This window comes from Chaetodon trifascialis, chromosome 10 (assembly GCF_039877785.1).
Source record: "Chaetodon trifascialis isolate fChaTrf1 chromosome 10, fChaTrf1.hap1, whole genome shotgun sequence".
Classification (NCBI taxonomy): domain Eukaryota; kingdom Metazoa; phylum Chordata; class Actinopteri; order Chaetodontiformes; family Chaetodontidae; genus Chaetodon; species Chaetodon trifascialis.
This window is the reverse complement of record NC_092065.1, coordinates 27,371,067-27,383,658: the sequence shown is the minus strand read 5'-3', so window position 1 is coordinate 27,383,658 and position 12,592 is coordinate 27,371,067. Positions and strand designations below refer to the sequence as shown.

At 44.2% G+C, this 12,592-nt stretch overlaps 3 protein-coding genes across 4 annotated transcripts in view; 2 read left to right on the top strand and 1 right to left on the bottom strand.

Moving 5' to 3' along the window:
• The window catches only part of LOC139337758 (peroxisomal succinyl-coenzyme A thioesterase-like), a 172,352-nt gene that overhangs the window by 65,145 nt on the left and 94,615 nt on the right, over nt 1–12,592 (bottom strand). The window lies entirely within an intron of this gene.
• Nucleotides 1,959–7,001, top strand: LOC139338092 (serine/threonine-protein kinase pim-3-like). The gene is made up of 6 exons (XM_070973009.1): nt 1,959–2,207; nt 2,984–3,093; nt 4,039–4,089; nt 4,485–4,848; nt 5,037–5,213; nt 5,585–7,001. Exons 1-6 carry the CDS (start codon nt 2,129–2,131, stop codon nt 5,773–5,775), a joined length of 972 nt encoding a protein of 323 aa, XP_070829110.1. The 5' UTR covers nt 1,959–2,128; the 3' UTR covers nt 5,776–7,001.
• Nucleotides 7,576–12,231, top strand: ftsj1 (FtsJ RNA 2'-O-methyltransferase 1). 2 transcript variants are annotated; one of them, XM_070972341.1, is made up of 11 exons: nt 7,576–7,638; nt 8,332–8,468; nt 8,661–8,730; nt 8,891–9,002; nt 9,118–9,196; nt 9,293–9,345; nt 9,417–9,470; nt 9,612–9,714; nt 10,029–10,112; nt 10,408–10,511; nt 11,562–12,231. In XM_070972341.1, exons 2-11 carry the CDS (start codon nt 8,348–8,350, stop codon nt 11,733–11,735), a joined length of 954 nt encoding a protein of 317 aa, XP_070828442.1. In that variant the 5' UTR covers nt 7,576–7,638; nt 8,332–8,347; the 3' UTR covers nt 11,736–12,231. The 2 variants fall into 2 exon arrangements, with proteins under 2 accessions (XP_070828442.1, XP_070828441.1); XM_070972340.1 differs by having other exon boundaries at nt 7,591–7,634.

The window sequence follows — 12,592 nt, the reverse complement described above, 5'->3', positions numbered from 1 at the left end:
GTGAGCTCAGAGCCGTTTGAAGATGTTTTCACTCCAGAGAACAGCAGCAGCTCCCTGTTTGTGTCTTTAAATCTATTTTCTGTCAATCTGTCTCTTTATTCACGTACAGTGAGGGAGGAGGGGCTGACCTAGATTTGGGCTCAGTGGGGCAGTAATACAGCAGGTCATGTGACCCGGCCGCTGGCTCCTCAATCAAAACAATCCCAGCAGCTTCAGCAGTTTGTCAGCAGGCAGAGGGGATTGTGGGAACATTGGGTTGCTTTTATCTGCCGGCGGCCGCAGGTGTTGTTCTGCTGGGACAGATGCAGCGTTGTACCATGTGGCGTTGTTTACACCAAGTAGAAATACAACATCTTATGTGGGGAAAGGGAGTTATCTCGTTCAATAATCTTTGTTTTCTACAGCACATTCCCAGCAGCAGCAGACAAACAAGCTCAGATAAACTGTTTGTCACCTGCTCTGCAACCAAACAGCAGACACAGCTGGAGACGAGCTGGTTAACAAAATGGAGCTCTTAGCAGCTAAACAGACGAATGTTTTTTGGTGGAGACCAAAACCAATTCAATTCAATTTTATTTGTATAGCGCCAAATCAAAACAGAAGTTGTCTCAGGACACTTTCCATATAGAGCTGGTACAGACCAAGCTCTTTTATCTATAAAGAAACCAACAATTCCCCCATGAGCAAACCAGAGCTATAAGAGAGTGATTATCAGGTGGACACAAATACGTATCCAAATGAATGATGATACCTCTGCAACTGCTGAAGGCTGCTGTGAATAAGCAGCTGTTTGCTAACGTGCTCTATATCAACTTAAAGGGTGACGATATATCAGTGATGTGCTTCCAAAGGCACCTGAACTTGATAGTGGTTCTAGAAGACGTTTCACCTCTCATCCATTCAGTTCCAAATGACTGTTGGGAAGCCATTGGCACAACAGGAGAGCCAACACCTCAGGTCAAGACTCAGCAGTCCACCTACTCCTCAAGGACAAGGGACATTCATTTGAGGACAACAATGTACACATTTTGGCGAGAGAAGACCGATGGTTTGAAAGAGGCGTGAAAGAAGCCATCCATGTCAAACTGGAAAGACCACCACTGAACAGAGGAGGCGGTCTAACACACCACTTACCAGCCGCTTATAATGCAGTCTTATTCTCACAGTGGGTGGAAAATTATTCACTATCAGCGCTGAATGTATGTGCAGTTTGGAGGTACTTGATTGCTTATTTCAGGACTCTATTTAGCAGTCATATTAATGTTGTATTGCTACTTTTTCTCAAGTAAGGATCAAATTACCTCTCTATCTATCTATCTATCTATCTATCTATCTATCTATCTATCTATCTATCTATCTATCTATCTATCTATCTATCTATCTATCTATCTATCTATCTATCTATCTCAGAATAACTGCTGCAAAGAGCTGAACTGCTTGGATTAACCTGATTTCAGACTGGGTCGGGTGATAGATGAACTGCAAACCTTTAGAATCATCATTTACATTATTATGTTGAGTCATTTTCAGTTTCAGTTAGTTATATTTAAACTGGGTATAGAAATTATTATAATAATTATAACTTTATATTATACATTTTAATAATAGTGTTTTTTTTATATGACTTATATTATTATGAATATATTACTATCCCCTCTCTGCTGAGCCGAAGCACTACCGGGGTGACCCTCTCTGAATCCCTGCGCCTGTCCTCCCTAAATTAGTTCGCGTGTTTTCTCATTGGTTCAGGGCTCCTTTTTGATGTCACCGACTTAAAATTCCCGTGAATTTACACACCTCGCCACATCGCTGTTTATCCAAGTGTGAAAGTTCGGGTATGAAGCGCGGCAGGCTCTGAGGTGTTGTTTAACGGTCGGCAGGGGCCGGGCGGAAGGATCTATCTGATCTTAGTAAATATTAGCGGCGGCGGACGGAGAGGCAGAGTGGCGCGCTTCCTCTGGGTGTTTCGACGGGCTGTGTGGATAACTGGATTATCGATGGAGTTTCATCGTGTTTTCGTGTTATTTCGCCCGTGAGGAGGGCCAAGGACCCCGCTGTTAACCTGCACTTGTTACTTGATTATTTTCGAGGTGTGTTTTCTTGTGTTTTTGGGATAGTTTCGAGCAGCATGCTGCTCTCTAAACTGGGCTCCTTTCCTCACATCTCGTCCAGCATGGATCTGCCGGCGAAGCTCCATCTGCAGCAAGGTAACGACAACGTACGCGTTACGCAGTGTTCTGTCACCCATTAGATTCTGTGACCGGACCACTCTTCTTTACCTAACCGGCATCTTAGTTAAAATCCTCTTAAAAGCCACATGTGTTCAAATTAACTCAGCCGATAGAACCAAAAGCATCATATCTCCACATTGGAGGGCTGGGACCGGCTAAATTTGGCATTTTTTACTGAAGAATTGACAGTCGTAATTTAAACTATTTAATTTTCAGTCGCTCAATGGCTGGGTGCTCCTGTATGACCTTTAAAGAACACTGTCTGGTGCCATTTTGAAAGCCAGGTGTTGTGCCCAAATCTGTGCTTATCTCGTTAAAAAAACCCTTATCTCCTCAGTTTAAACGGCGTCTGTTTCTTCTTTACTTCGTTCACGTCACGTCGTTGGAAGAGTTGATGCTTTAGAAGAAGATGATGATGATGTTGATGATGCTATCGACAGTCCACCATTTTTAAACGGCTGACTCCAGAGCAGCGGGTCATCTGAGGACACTCGGCCGTGCGGTCGAGTGTGGTCAGTGATTGTTGGATATTTAAGGCAGCACTTTCTTTAAAAAAAACCCTTCTTATATTAAGAGCTTAGCGTAAAGATGAAGCTGCTAAACAACAGCACGCCGAGGACACATGGACAGAGACGTGTCTGTTTGTTGGGGGGGGGGGGGGGGGTGTTGTGTTGCAGATTTTGGCGCAACATCTGAGCGCCTGAACCATCCAAATCACTGCCGTGATTTATTTGTTTTTCTGTGTTTTTCAGCCAAAGCGGAGAAGCAGCCGTTTGAGAAGCTGTACCGGCTGGGTTCGGTGCTCGGCCGCGGAGGATTCGGCACAGTCTTCTTCGCTGTCCGCCTCGCCGACGGGCTGCCGGTAAGAGCGGGGCGCCGCTTTGTTTTGGTCTCTCCACATGGCCGCGGCTGGCAGCGTCAAGCTGCACACAGCAAGCAGCTGCGTTTCCCGTTTAGGCCTTTAAAATAAAAGCCGTACTGGACTCTCATTAGAGGTGACCTTGGAAAATGGCGGTGACATAAATGTCACCTTAAGGTCCTTTTTACTATTTCGATGATCCTTCCTCAGCCATAGTGTAATGTCAGTGGAATTATAGATGTTCCTATTTCCATTTTTTGTGAAAGGTGGAGGAACTGCTTGTCCAAGTTGGCTAAAAAACCTCAATAACAGCATATGACTGTCTGATCATATTACTACTAATGATATTTATGTTTAAGCTGTTTTCTTTCCTGAATAAAGACTTCCTCCCTGAATCATTGGTTCCTTTGTTGTGATTTTTTTTTTGTCTAGATAGTGAACAGATGATCGTTTTATAATCTATGGCTTTAATTTCCATTACAATATTTCAAACTGTCCGTTTAGATTTGGATTAACATTCTCAGATCAGATAATCAGCTGTACCAAATAAGAAGCGCGTTTGCATTTCATGCTTTTATTTTGAAGGCAGAGTGTATTCTCTTCCTGTTTTACTGTTATCAGCTGTGCAGCTTGACAGCAAAATGTGGCTGGCATGTGGTCTTTGTTTTCACAAAGAAATGTGGTTCTGTGAAGCCTTACTCAATTCTTACATTGAAAAAATAAGTTGCTTTATACTCTCTGGAAGCAGGAAGTAGTTTCATGTCTAATATCAATCTTATAGCATCACCTGAAACTGGTGGGAAAGTCATTTTCATTCTTAAAGAAAGAAAAACATGCAAAGGCCGAGGCAGCAAACACAAAGCTTCGTGTTACAGAGTTGAACTGTGGCTGCTGTTTGTTCTGTGTTTTTACTATCTGTGTGTTAATGATGTTTGTGTTTCTATGCAGGTGGCAGTGAAGCATGTGTGCAGGGACAGAGTGACCGAGTGGGGCTCTCTGGTGAGATTTCGCTGCATTTTCACCCACAGATTAACTGTTTCCTAATGACTTCCTGTCATTAATTACTACTTCAGCTGCTATATTAGTTATCATTTTGATGGAAAAGGCTCATTGTGATCAAGAATCTTTTTTAACAAACACCTGAATCTGAATCAACACGTGGTGTTCAGAGCACCTGAGTATGTTGTAAAATCTTCAAGCGAGTTTAAGATTCTAAGAAGTTTTGTCTGATCAGTTCAAAACTCAAACATGTTCCGTTCACTCGTCGTGTCTGACGAAGAAAAGCTCCAGATCTTCACGCCTGAGAGGCTGAATCAGACGTTTCCCTTCAGTTTAATTTTAGGGACAATCAGTTGATGCTGTACCTTTACATGTTCTCGTTGGTGCTCTCGTAGTGCGGTGCGGTGGTCCCTCTGGAGATCGTGTTGTTGAAGAAGGTGGGCGGGGCGTTTGGCGGCGTGGTGCGGCTCTTGGACTGGTGGGAGCGGGCGGACGGCTGGCTGATGGTGATGGAGCGGCCTGAGCCGGGGCAGGACTTGTTCGACTACATCACGGAGCGCGGCGCGCTGGACGAGGCGGCGGCCCGAGGCTTCTTCCTGCAGGTGCTTGAGGCTGTGCGTCACTGCTACACCTGCGGCGTCGTCCACCGAGACATCAAGGATGAGAACCTGCTGGTGGACCTGAGGACCGGACAGATCAAACTCATCGACTTCGGCTCAGCGGCCCTCCTCAAAGACGCCGCCTACACCGAGTTCGACGGTGAGTCTGATCATCCAATAAGTAACAAGAGCTGCATCGATTACTGTGGGGCAGTCGTCATGAATTTTACTTAAAAGTTCACTTCCTGCATACCGACATCCTGTTAGCGTGTCTGAGCCTCGGTCAGATCGTAGTCATACGCTGTTGGATATATAAGATGCCTCATGACCACTCCCTCCTCCCTCCAGGTACGCGGGTGTACAGTCCTCCGGAGTGGATCCGGTTCCACCGGTATCATGGTCACTCGGCCACTGTCTGGTCGCTCGGCGTGCTGCTCTATGACATGGTCTGCGGAGACATCCCCTTCGAGCAGGACGAAGAGATCCTGAGAGGACGAGTCTACTTCAGGCGAAAAGTGTCCTCAGGTGAGTCCACATGTGATAGGTCGGCGGCTCAGAGAGTGTTTGAAACAGTGTAGATACACTATATGGCCAAAAGTATGTGGACACTCCTGTCCTTGGTTCTGGATATTGTTTCCTGTTTTGACTGCTTCAAGCTTTGTGGCAGCAGTTTGTTTGTCCCTGTCCTGTTTCACCATGACACCCATGAAGAACTGTTTTTCTCAACGCGACACTGATCTTAACTTGTGTTGTGGTTGGTCTACTGCCAGGAAGTTCTGCCTGAAAGACTCAGCTCAGGGCACAAAGAGCATGAAATGGACAAGCGATGTTCCCTCAGTTTGTTCTTTGGTGCTGTAGCGTCTCATTTCCTTCATGTCCTCGTTTTTCTGTCACAGAATGCGAGCAGTTGATTGGCTGGTGTCTGAGCCAGCAGCCGTCTGACCGGCCGACATTGGAGCAGATCCTCCTCCACCCATGGGTGACGGGCAACAATGGACAGCAGACACTCGACAGTAGCATCACACTCCACGCCATCACGGCCGACTCCTCTTCCTCATCTTCCTCCTCCAGCCAGCAGAGCCTCTGATTGGTCAAATGGAGGCTGCCAGGGTGTGGCATGGACTTGATTGACAGTTGGTCTGTTACCTTGTGATCGTGCTGGCATGAGTCAGCATTCAGGATGTGTTTGACTCTGCGGCGCCCCCTCCTGCTCGCAGGCGATGGATCCTCGACGCCAGCATTGTTCTCCACCCGGTCTTCCAGTTTCAGAGTGCCTGGAGTCTGAAAGCTGCTGTGGGTGGAGCGCCGCCACAGGAACTGCAGATCAGGAGCTGGTCTGAGCGGTTCTTCAGAGGTTCCTTGTAGTTTAGATAATGAAGGTCTAACAAAGAACCCAAATGAAAATGTGGTTAAATGACAGGAGAACCCAGCTGGGTTCACTGGGACGCTGCTGGAGATGGAGATATGCTGCCCCCTATCTGTGTGGAGTGGCCTTTGACAAGTGACCATGTCCCAACACATTGCACCTTTTTTATAGGGCGTTTTACCGTCATCTGAGGAACCAAACACCCACCCTGTGATGCCAGCGAAGGTTCCTCACCTGCAGATGTGGTGGATACTTGAAACACATATTTAACACACACACACACACACACACGTCAGAGCTGGAAGTGGTTCAGACGCCGGACTTGAGTCTCAGTTCTGATACCAAAACAGGATTTTTGAGGCTTTACTCTGCTGAGTAGAAACGTTTCCTTCATGCAACACGTCTCACGATTGTCAGACAAGGACTTTGCTGAATAAAATTCAGCCGAAAATGATCAAAAATATGAAGAGATGCAGGAAGGCGACGCCCTCGGCTCATCGGTCTTTGGTCTGTTTAGAAGTTGGTGTTTGTGCGATACCTGATATGATGACGTGTTTTTCTGAGGCTCCATCTGTCTCCTCTCTTTTCGAAACGCACAGTCAATGCAAATATTCAGTTTTGTATTTTGAATAAATGTGTATAAGTACGTTTTTATGTTTTATATATTTAGTAAAGAGACATTCCTCATCCTGTGGTTATTTATTTAAGCTGTCTTCTGCCTAACTTTTCTAAAAAAGTTTTTTTTTTGTTTGTTTTTTTTAAATTTTGTTGTCAAAAACGAGAACAAAATCATTTCAGGTTTGAGTTTTCTCACATCCGGTTTGAGGGTTTTAACTCATTTTCTCATTCCATTTGGTCAAGTTTTTGGTGTTATTTACATTTCTGACAGGAAAAAAGTATTTTTTCATGATTTTTTTCCTCAAATTAAAGCTTTTGTATATAAACTGATTTCTGTCTGATGTTTTTTTTCCTTTACCAACCACATGACTTCAGATTTACACCATTTTCTCCTCAATGCCAAGTGTCATTTCAGTTAATACACTGATTTTACATAAAGACCACCTTGAACAGCCACTTAATTAAGGATCATTAATATTAAAATAGTAAATTGAGGGAGAGAAAAAAAACAACTTCCATTTCATTGGTTTTAAATTATTTATAATCACTTTATAATCTTGTAAACAGTGTACAAATGTGGCAAATGAATCCTTATGTAATTAATTCTTTCATACAGAAAAAATAATTGTCTTTTACTGCTTTCGGGTTGTTAATCACGTGGTTTCTACAGAAAGTAGTTTCATGTATCTTTAGCGACACCGTGTGGCCGCTACTGAGAAGAGAAACGCAGAAAACCCGGTAAATTCAAAAGGGAAAAAAATTAAACAAAAATATACTGTAAAAAATATAAAACAAGGTTACTGGTGAATATACGATTAAAGACATTTTTGGGGAATCAGAAATTGCTGTTTGAAATACACATTTAGGTTCGGCTGCACGTTTCTGCGGCGTCATTTTGAACAGGCGCTCAGGGACAGCTATCAGGGTCCTGTTATCGTCAACACCGGAACCGCACGTGAACAGTAGGTAAAACAGTGTGGAAATGGCTCATAAACTCGGCATAATTGGACATGATGTAAATGGTACACGCATATTGTCTAGTATAAGTGTGTGTATATTTAACCCAGATGCATTCACGGACCTAACGTCAGTGAGAAAGCTCAGACAGCTATGAAATATGCCATTTCTTGAGCATACGTCTCCAAACTCCGTTTAAAAAATGAATTAGACCACGTTAACCAGCCTGCAGCGCGAAGACAGGGTTCATTAGATTACAAATACAGACATTTCTAGTTTCAATCAGAGGTGTCCTTCAATTCTGCTAATATGGAATAAACAAACACTACTCACAGTGTAAACTGTGACTGGAAGAGTTATTACACACGTTGTTCATCGGTTGGGGCGACATAACAGAACTGACAGTGATAATGAACCCAGTTCACGCTAAATCCATGAGCAGTTGAAGGTATTTTGCAGTGTTGGAATGATTTGCATTTACAAGAAATCATAAAATTAGCAGATTTTTTTTGAATGTGTAGATTTTTTTAACAATGAAATTATGTTCAGAAAAGAAAAACGGATGATGATTCAGTCAGTCTTTTACAATATAAGATGAAATCTTTAAATGATGAATGACATCATGACAGTAATGCCAGTTAAAGAAGAGAAACCGGTATAAACATGGTTGCTGTGTTGCTGGTTCTGTGTGTTTGCCATCAGAGGGTCAGAGGTCAGGATGGGTCGCTCCTCCAAAGACAAGCGGGACATTTATTACCGTCTGGCCAAAGAGGAGGGCTGGAGAGCGAGGAGCGCCTTCAAGCTGCTGCAGCTCGACCACGAGTTCAACCTGTTCACAGGTGAGACCCACAGAACACCTGAGACACGGCTGCGCCCGTACATTCTGTCCATGGGTGGATTCTTAGAGGAGGGGTTCCTCCCTCCCCAGGCTCAGTACTGGGTAATAGAACTGAAATTCTGTGCCTCTGTGGTGTCTTTTCTTAAATATTTATTTTTAAAAATCACTCATGAAGGTCATTTTTCTCTCCCAGGTGTGAACAGAGCGGTGGATCTGTGTGCAGCTCCTGGCAGCTGGAGTCAGGTCCTCAGTCGGAAACTCAGGTTTTCCTTTTATTTGGATTTTTAAATGAACATGCGGACATACCTGGACAGAAATCATCTGTGTGGCTACTAATTGAACAAATGAAAGATATTTTAAATCCGGAGTGCAGCTTTGCATTTAAGTTACAGCTTTTATTGATTGCTTTGTTTTTGCACTCAGAGGGCGGGAGGAGAAAAGTGAGGAGGGTGAGGAGGTGAAGATCGTGGCGGTGGACCTGCAGGCCATGGCTCCTCTTCCAGGAGTCACGCAGATCCAGGGAGACATCACCAAGGTCAGGACAAGGACGAGGACAACCTCGCCTTTAAAAGAAGCTCTGTGGAGAACCTTGTTGGACTGCTGACTTCACACAGTGCGTCACATGAGCTCTATCGTCTTCTTCCTCTCAGGTGTCAACAGCCCAGGAGATAATCCGTCACTTTGAGGGTCAGCCGGCCGACCTGGTGGTGTGTGACGGGGCTCCAGATGGTGAGATGCTCACTTCCTGCCTGTCCTCACCAGCTCACCAGCTTTAGTGTGTCCATTCAGCCGTCAGGAGCTGTTTGTCCTGTTCCTTTTCCACAGTAACCGGGCTCCATGATGTGGATGAGTACATCCAGGCTCAGCTCCTATTGGCTGTAAGTACAGAGGCGTGCTTTTATTCGTCTGTCAGTCTGTGATGTCATGCTGAAAGTGGTTTGTCTCTCAGGCTCTGAACATCACAACTCATGTCCTGAAGCCTGGAGGGACGTTTGTGGCCAAGGTGAGTTTTTACGACTTAACATGCCTGAAACACGTCCAGCTGTTCTGGATAGTTAGCACAGTGTGAAGTTGCGTGCAGTGGTGCATTGTGGGCACTGTCAGATCAGGCTGTATTAACCCCTTCCTGTCCTGCGTGTCTTAGATCTTCAGAGGTAAAGACGTGACGCTGCTGTACTCTCAGCTGAAGATCTTCTTCAGTGGTGTGACCTGCGCCAAACCTCGCAGCAGCAGAAACTCCAGCATCGGTGAGTCACTGACTTTGGAGACTTTGAACATGTGCTCACGTTCACTTCTCCAACTGGAATCAGTCGCTTCAGGACTGCCACTGACAGAGACAGGAAATGAGTCTTTGTGGGGTGTCTCAGTTCCTGAACCAGCTCTGTTTATACACCTGAGGCTTTTGTACTTCAGGCTAGAAACGAGCCGCACAAATAATCTTAATTTAAACTAAAAACTGATTCAGTCTGTGTTGATTTAGCCAGATTAATTCACAGCTGAGTCTGTGGTGTTTGTGTTACACTCAGTATCTGTCTGTCTGTCTGCCTGTCTGTCTGTGCAGAGGCCTTCGTGGTGTGTCAGAATTACTGTCCTCCTGAAGGTTACGTCCCCAACATGTCCAACCCTCTGCTGGATCATTCCTACGGTAACTCGGAGCCCTCTTCCATGTGTGGTCTGAATCTGGACATTTGTTTGGATCAGGAAAAACTTGTGTTAGTGCTGATGTGAATGCACCCCGAACAGATTAGAATGGATCATCCAGAGCACATCTGAAGGTTCATACTGAGATCTGATCACAGTGCTGTTTCTCTGTCATTTTGAGTAATCGTACCTGTTTTAGTCGCAGAAATCCACCGTGGATCAGTCTGTAGTTCCCTGCACGTCCTGGTCCTGGTTCTCCTCTGTCTGTCTCAGTCTGGGTTTTGGTGTCTGTCCTTCAGATGTGGACTTTAACCAGTTAGAGGGTCCAAACCGTGTCATTGTTCCCTTCCTGGCGTGTGGTGATCTCAGCGCCTTCGACTCAGACAGAACTTACCCTCTGCAGGTGATTCGACCTTTTCTTTACCGTCAAACAGAAACATGCTTCTTATTGTTTTAACAGGTTCATTTAATTCATTTTATCACTTCAGATTCCATTAATGATGTCATGAAGGTGTTTTACTTGGATTTTGGTCGTATCATTAATATCTAAATGACTTGATTGTAATATATCAAAGCACTTGAATAAACTGCACTACTAAAGAAATAACATGAAAAACACCCTTAATTAGTACGTTTTATCGGCCTTAATCTATTTCAGTGTCCCACACAAATGGGAGAAATTCCACTCAAATATACTATCTGTGTTTATCGACCCTGTATTCCCATGTATTTGTGTCTAATACGTCTCATGACGACAACAATTTTTGAATTTTTTCCAGAATTGAGTGAGAGCGCTGCAGTCGGCAGCCATAAACAGTTGTTATGTCACTCTGGCCAAAGCCACCGCGCCCACCAGATGGCAAAACAGTCGGCCATCGCAATATGCAGCCGAGAGCTGAATGCTAACAAAATGCCTGTAGCTAGTTAAAAACGTCAGATTTCAGCACGTCAGAGGATTATTTTAGTGTCCTTTGTCCACCAGAGAGGAGAAGGTGTAATGACAAACTGAATATCAGCTTTTAGGCGTTTTTCTGTTGTTTGCTCGCAGGCAGAAGTAATAAGGAGCCACTTTCACGCAGTACAAAGTCAATGGAGGGCGATTAATTGTTTTTCCCTCTGGGGGTGGGTGAGAGCTAATCGCACTCTGTCTCTATCTTCTATATTCCAGGTCTGAAAAGGGCTCAAGAATCAGGAATCTCTTAAAATGATCAGGAATTAATTCAAGTGTTTTTAAGAGGTTTAGTTTCTCGAATTAAAGGACAAATTAAAGGATCTCTGGCTACTAAACAGCTTGATGTAGATTAAGGTGTTTGGTGTCTTTTCAGGGATAAACTTCAGATAAATTAAGGGTATTTTAAGGGGTTCTTGTTTCAAAGTAATCTTTTTTTCCCCCTTGTCTTGACACAGTCTCACACCTGTCCATGTCCATTTTTCTCACTGTTTATTTCTTCAGCTGGATGCTGGCAAACAGTATCAGTACACCCCCCCCACTCAGCCGCCCATCCGCCCCCCCTACCAGCAGGCCTGCCACCTCCGCAAGAACAACCTGCTGTCCAGAGAGGACGCACTGTCCCCCAGTCCCAACCAGAGACAAGACGAGACACAGCCACCGGCAGAGTCCACCTGACCCGTCTGACTGCTGCTGATTGGTGGAAACAAACACCAGGAGACAGAGGACAGAGTCAACATTAAAGGAACAGTCTGGATTGTCTTTTTTTTTTTTTTTTTTTTTTTTTTAAGCACAGTCCAGTTTCCTCCTGCCTCCAGTCATTGTGCTAAGCTAGGCTAACCTCCTTATGACCTGTCGCTGTACTGGATGTTTGTCCAATCGGAATATGTTTTATTAGAGTATTTTGTGACAGATCCTTCATCCGTCAGGCTGAGGAAATGCAAACGTTTATATTTTAAAAATAAAACTCAATTCTTAGAAGTGAACCGGCATTGTGGTTTACATGAATTATGATTCACTCTGCGGGAAGTTGCCACTGCTGACCTTTAAAGTGACTTATTCAAATAGTATGAACTTGGTGGGCTTCAAATAAGGTCATCTAGCTGCAACCAAAGCATTAAAGGTCACTTTAAAACTCTGTGTTCCACATTTCCTAAGACATTAAAACTCAGACAAAAAACTATAAACTTCTTTACAGGTCTTATTTTTTCCATAGGAAATATCATAACATCTGATTCGTGGCTCTAGATTTAAGACGTAGCAGCACATAGAAAAAAAAAGGAAAAGCCATCAGTTTTAGCGAGGAGAGCTCCTTCTACATGCCAGCATCAAGTTTTAATGATATTGTATATTTTTCCTCTGGTCAGGAAATCCCTCATGCATACCCCAACAAACTTGTGTGTGCATCCAGAGCCTGATGTACCTTATTTCTCTGTGCCATAGGGCTCAATTTTGGCCAAAAGCTATTAAAAACGCATGAATGAGCCTCACTGTTACACTAGCTGACATGTTCCTTTATCACCATGAACACACAC

What these genes read in the sequence shown, in the direction of transcription:
- LOC139338092 (XM_070973009.1), top strand. Translation starts at nt 2,129, where the DNA reads ATGCTGCTCTCTAAACTGGGCTCCTTTCCTCACATCTCGTCCAGCATG. An exon ending in GCCTCGCCGACGGGCTGCCG is followed by an intron (nt 3,094 to 4,038) that starts GTAAGAGCGGGG and finishes GTTTCTATGCAG; the next exon opens with GTGGCAGTGAAGCATGTGTG. An exon ending in CAGGCGAAAAGTGTCCTCAG is followed by an intron (nt 5,214 to 5,584) that starts GTGAGTCCACAT and finishes TTTCTGTCACAG; the next exon opens with AATGCGAGCAGTTGATTGGC.
- ftsj1 (XM_070972341.1), top strand. Translation starts at nt 8,348, where the DNA reads ATGGGTCGCTCCTCCAAAGACAAGCGGGACATTTATTACCGTCTGGCC. An exon ending in CGAGTTCAACCTGTTCACAG is followed by an intron (nt 8,469 to 8,660) that starts GTGAGACCCACA and finishes TTTCTCTCCCAG; the next exon opens with GTGTGAACAGAGCGGTGGAT. An exon ending in TCCAGGGAGACATCACCAAG is followed by an intron (nt 9,003 to 9,117) that starts GTCAGGACAAGG and finishes TCTTCCTCTCAG; the next exon opens with GTGTCAACAGCCCAGGAGAT.